Source organism: Adiantum capillus-veneris, chromosome 21, assembly GCF_014529385.1.
Source record: "Adiantum capillus-veneris isolate H3 chromosome 21, ASM1452938v2, whole genome shotgun sequence".
Classification (NCBI taxonomy): domain Eukaryota; kingdom Viridiplantae; phylum Streptophyta; class Polypodiopsida; order Polypodiales; family Pteridaceae; genus Adiantum; species Adiantum capillus-veneris.
In genome coordinates this window covers 87833301-87839066 of record NC_140951.1, presented here as the reverse complement: position 1 = coordinate 87839066, position 5766 = coordinate 87833301, and the positions used below count along the sequence as shown (strand labels likewise).

The window sequence follows — 5766 nt, the reverse complement described above, 5'->3', positions numbered from 1 at the left end:
AAATTTCTCATGTGTATGTTTATTCTCAGCAATTATAAACTACTATGTTTATCAACAACCACAAAAGGACTATCTTAGTGTCAACCACCTTAAAGCCTTTTTGAAGCATTGGGGTGTTTTCAAAGTAAAACACAAACACTTATTTCAAAAGTTATGCTTCTATTCAACAAAAATCATTTTATGTTTCTTTACCACCAACCATGGTGTCATTCCCATGGAGATGCACTTAAGCGTCATAGAAAAAAAGCTAGCATTCCATCACCTAAGTACTGTCAACCACGATGATAAACTTATGGAGAGACTAGCCATTTATGTAAAATTATAGACAATAGTCATACTTCCAAGTGACCATGCTAAATCAAGTTACTGATCGAAGGCTGTGGTCACACCACTCATACTCACCCTATCAGCTTACACTGTTTAAAGGCTGCTCAAATTAATAATTCATTCCTTGAAGGACTTCCTTCATGAAACAGCAAAAAAAACAAGGCGTCTCTTGTCACTGATTATGCCGGACATACCCATCAATTCTCCATCAAAAGGCAGCACTGGTCCCTCAGTCTAAAAGACCACGATAAATACATCTTATGCACTCTTACAAACTCCATCATTGTATTTTTCACAGGCAGAAGGGCATATCCCATCTTTACAGGTACACCCTTTCTATTCACAAATAGTATTCCTGAAATAACAAAAATCACGAGATTTCACCTGTAAACCATCCTCAAAGGCTAAATCGCGAAGTTGAACAAAAAAAAAAGGATCATTTTCATACTCGCTCAGAGAATGGGAAATTACCAGAATTCACATTTTTTTTTAATTGAAAAAGAAAATATGACAACAGGTGTCTCCAATACAAATTTACATACACCATAGCAAACATGATAGTCATGATACATAGAAGAAATGGGCAAGTGAACACATAATCACACAACCCCTGTCAAAGGGCTCATCCACTAATTCAAGCCAATATGAGGACCACAACATAAGTACAGGCCCTCCCACACAGAGCACACATTGTATCACGGTGGCCATCCTGCACAATATGTATGTGGCCCTTCAACTGTGACACATCGCTAATGGAAACGAGGAATCTGTCAACCCCACATATACCCCTTAATGTGTACAAGACGAAACAAAATAATCATCCACCTTGTCAGATCTTGTGGCAATCTCAAGTATAGTAAAGCATCTTCTAGGCTCCAAAAACTGTATGTACAAGACTCCCTTACCAAAGACGTGTAAAGCACCACAGCCTGAGCCATGCATTCCATTCTTCAGTAAGAACGGGTTACAAGAATGCAGGCAGAGCATGCATTTGGCATGTGGACAGCATGCTACCATTCCAATAAGCTGCCCCTCACACCAGAAATAAACATACAAGTAATTTCCCACCTTCCATTATCCACCAATGCACTGCTTCCCTCGATGACAAAATCTAACACTCAAATCCACAAAAGAGTACGCGACCATCTTCATCAAGCAGAGCCTCCATTCAAAATTTTCTTGATACTTGCCCTCTGCTCTAATGACAGGTGTGTAGGAAACTTGACATCAAACCTGACCCTCAGATTTCCTTTCTTCCCTGGTTCCTTCGCAATCGGCATGCCTTCGTTGGGTATACTCTTCTCATACCCAGGGCAAATGACCTCAGAGCAAACTACAGCTAGAGTCTTTCCATTCAAGAGTGGGAGGGAGATGGTCCAGCCACCAATAGCGTCCGCAAGTGCAATCCTCTGTATCACCACCAAATCATTACCCTCTCGTTTATAAAGCTCGTGTGGCTTTTCATCAATAACAAACACCAAATCTGCCGGTATGACACCCACTTGCTCATTGCCCTTCTCTGGAAAGGTGATTTTAGTGCCTTTTTTCCAGCCAGGTTTGATGTCTATTGTCAACACCTCCTCAACAGTGGTCACCCTCCTGACATCCCACATTCAACAGATGCGCAAAGTGAACGTGCGAAAACACAAGGAGCTGCCAAAAGAAAAAATCAATGTAATCGAGTGGCTACTCACCCGCCAACACTCAGAACATTTCGAGATATCCTCATCTTTCGTGTAGAACCAGTGTAGAGTTCTTCCAAACTGCAAGAAAGCTTACTTTCAATGGAAGGAATCTTTTTGAGTGCACTCGAACTATTCTCATTGACGTTCTTAAACATGTTCTCAGTTGTAAAAGGGCCTTCACCGTAGGGCGGGCGTCCAGCCTTGCTTCGACTAGCATACGAAGAGCCCATTCCTGAATATGGACTCGATGACCCAAACACCTCAGAAAACAAATCCTCTGCTTTTTTGGGATTATAATTAAAAGAGCTCTGAGCCTTGCCATTTGATTCTGTTTGCACTGGCATATCCTTTAAACCTTCCTCCCCATACCGATCATAGATAGATCTTTTCTTGGAATCTCCTAGAACCTACAAAAGGCGAGACCTATTTAAAACCTTGTGCATTGTAAGAGACATGTAAATGAATTAAAACTTTCACCTAAACAAAAAATCTCTTCGTAGTAAGAAAAATTTAAGTCTCCTACAGCATAAATTGAGGACAAACTAACATACGCTCCCGTGATATTATGCAGTTATATACAGAGAACTTTGAGCATGTCAAGCCCTCCCAGCTCAGAAGCAACTACAACAGCTGAAATAGTGAACTCAACAATGATAAAACATATCACCTATCGTAATAAATTGTACAGTGGCCATTGTATGGTTATCGTTCTTCTTAGCTTCGACACTGAAGGTGTGATGCCATGGCAATAGGTTGTTCGCTTCGAAAGTAAAATTCTTACTACCAAGCAACAAGACAGATTGATAGCTAACAATCCAGGCAAAACAGCCCCAAGAGATCTTCATCTTCCTAATTAGGAGCTCCATCTAAACACCTGCAGTTCATTTGTAATGTAAAGGGCAGACGGGCATTTTTATAAGAAGGTGAGAAGTAACAATGACCCACATAAGAGGATGAGAAAGAGAGTGTGTGATTCACTACTCAATGCCCCTCTTTTATGGAGAGAGGAAAACAAATGTCAACTGTGTGGCACTAATCGACAAGCTTTATCCAACGGTCCACAATTCACCTCAGGCCTTGTGTAGGCAAGCAAAATTCCACTGCCTGGACAAAAAAGTAGACACAGTTGCTTCTCTCTACGCTTGCGCACATGTAATTCCTCCAAAATGCAGCAGCTATGCTGCAGCATCTAATTTTCTTTCTACTTTAAAGAGTTGTATTTCTCACTAATGCTGGGAAAAGCGAACCTGCACACAACGTTTTCGAAGGACAACTATCTTTTGATATTTAACCTCCTGCATAATCATTATCCAAACGTAACAAATAGAAGGACACGTACCTCATAAGCTTCTGAAACTTGCTTGAAATTGGCCTCTGCCTCCCTGTTGTTACCAGGATTCTTATCAGGATGCCATTTCATGGCAAGCCTCTTGTAAGCTCTTTTAAGATCCTCAGCAGATGCATTTCGCCCAACTTTCAGTACATTGTAGTAATCAATACCCATGTTCAGATTTGCTCACATGACAGCTTCGTCTGCCTTGTTTTTATATATAAGTGTCGCTTAAGCTGACTTCCACTCAATCCCTAATAGGCTCCCAGCCCGTTTCGTACAGCAAGCTGAGAAACAGCGCAGCCCTTGTAATACGGCTAGGGTTTCTTGTTAAGGAGCACTTACTCAGGATATTGAGGCTCGAGACAAGCCCTTTGCTTGCGAGATCGAGACAGAGAGGAAACCCAAAAGTACGCCGTAGGTTGCAGGATCATCGACGAAAGAGACGCAGAGAAGACCCAAAAAGTGCACAGACGCTACTCACAACGGTTGGCGATTCAAAAGTGAAGAGGGCGTCGCGAGCAGAAAACCCTCGTTGAAACGGGGACCTTGCTCCAAGATGCTGCACTATCCAACCTTTAAGGCGGAACGTTCTAGAATGATAATGATAAATTGTCGGTATGAAGTCGTGTTGTGCCTTGATGACTCAGAACTTCAAAAGAGGAGGAACTTTCAAAGAGATGTAGATTCTGTGTATGTGTGTGTGTGTGTGTGTGTGTCGACACAGATTTTTTGGGAGCTATCTACGTGACACGTGTAACTATAAGCAGTGGGCTTGTTAAGGGCGAAGTCGCACTGGGAGTAGTGTGATTTTTGAAGCACGCCATAAGAATAGCTTAGCACCTTTAATTTTCAGGGTATTAGCAGAAATTTAACAGGGCTTCAATTTTTATGGCTCGGTTTTTGGATTTTCTATAAATAGTAACCCCCTTTACCCCACTCCCCGCACTATCACACGAGGTTTCAAAGTTTGCCTTTATAAAGTTATGTAGATTTTTTCTATTGAAAAGGCCCTTTTTATGAGCATGGGTCGTAATGTTTCTATTTGTCAAGGAAGAGTCCGCGAGCTAGATTTTTTTGGCATAGTATTGAGGGTGCATGTTCGGATGCTAGATATATATCCGAAGAATTGTCCCCCCTACAAGCTCTCTCTATATTATATTCCTTCATTCGTATGATACCTCCTCCATATCCTATCCCGATGCTAACATTTTCTGATATGAGATCTCTCTCATGGGTTTCATCCCTACAAAAGGTAGTTGAGGAAGGATTCGAACGCGGATCACCTACGCCTAGCGACTTCAATGACCAAGGGAGTTGTTCTAACTCTCTTAATGGTGCCTAGTAGATCTACTCATATCCCTATGGTGGCTATTGTGGCTCATGCATTGATTGCATTTTCTGGTAATTGTTCAATTACTCTACACATTTGCTCAACAAAAACTACGAAAGAGTCGTGCGACAGACTTGCATACAATTCTTGATGAGGCAAAAGGTTCTTATGTAAGGAGTTAGAATCAAACGTTGTGTATGAAGAGGATGAAATGGATGTATTTCTCACAGAGATTACAGATCTCAAAAGGTGCACTTAATTGCCATTGATGAGCTCATTCTTGGTAGTTCCCTTGTGGAGACGATTCTTTATGCGTTGCCAAATTCTTATCAAAATTTTGCCTTCACTTGGAATAGTGCAAGCCCAATCTAGAAAAAATGAGTCTGAGTAGCATGCTATTGAATAGACCTTTGTTGGTGCAAAGTAATAGAGCAATACTAATGTAGCCACCCTTCAAGCAACAAACCTGCAGAAACAAATGCTTCTTTCAAGCAACAAAAGGTATGAGAATTCTAGTGATAAAGGCAAGAAGAAGATGAAATACAATAACCATAAGCCAAATGGTCATTTTAGCAATCGTCTAAGCTTAAGGCTAGAGGCTCTCAACAAGAAAGAGGAAAACGCAACCATTGTAAATGCTTCTTCAAATGAAAATCTAGCAAATGTTGTGTAGGATGCAAAAGTTGCTTTCAATACGCAATGGCAACATCACCCATTTGTTCATGATACATGTATCAAAAAGTTTTTGGATCCTATAATGTACATTAACAAGAATGCAACCAATCACATTACATTGCATCTCGTCATCATTTGTTTAAATTCGCTTTCAAATCAACAAGAATACTATCAATTGTGCCAACAAGTTGCTTTTCTAGTCAAGAGAGTTGGTAATGTTACGCTCACTAGTACACGTGGCATGGATTCTTGATCTAGTTACATTATGGGTGAATAACCATTGAAATGAAACTGCTGTTACTTCATGGGCCAAAAATGTCATATCAGAACTAGACCTGTTAAGCCTTACCAACTAACCGTATGCAACTTTTGACAATGCAACCAATGTTTAACTTCTTGGTAAAATATGTCCTGGC

The 5766-nt window shown here is 40.7% G+C and overlaps 1 protein-coding gene across 1 annotated transcript; it reads right to left on the bottom strand.

The window, feature by feature from the left end:
- Positions 1-794: 794 nt before the first annotated feature.
- Positions 795-3982, bottom strand: LOC147431308 (uncharacterized). Its single transcript, XM_086493918.1, has 3 exons — positions 3352-3982; positions 2022-2419; positions 795-1926 (listed from the first exon to the last, which is right to left on the bottom strand). Exons 1-3 carry the CDS (start codon positions 3514-3516, stop codon positions 1479-1481), a joined length of 1011 nt encoding a protein of 336 aa, XP_086350044.1. The 5' UTR covers positions 3517-3982; the 3' UTR covers positions 795-1478.
- Positions 3983-5766: the final 1784 nt, after the last annotated feature.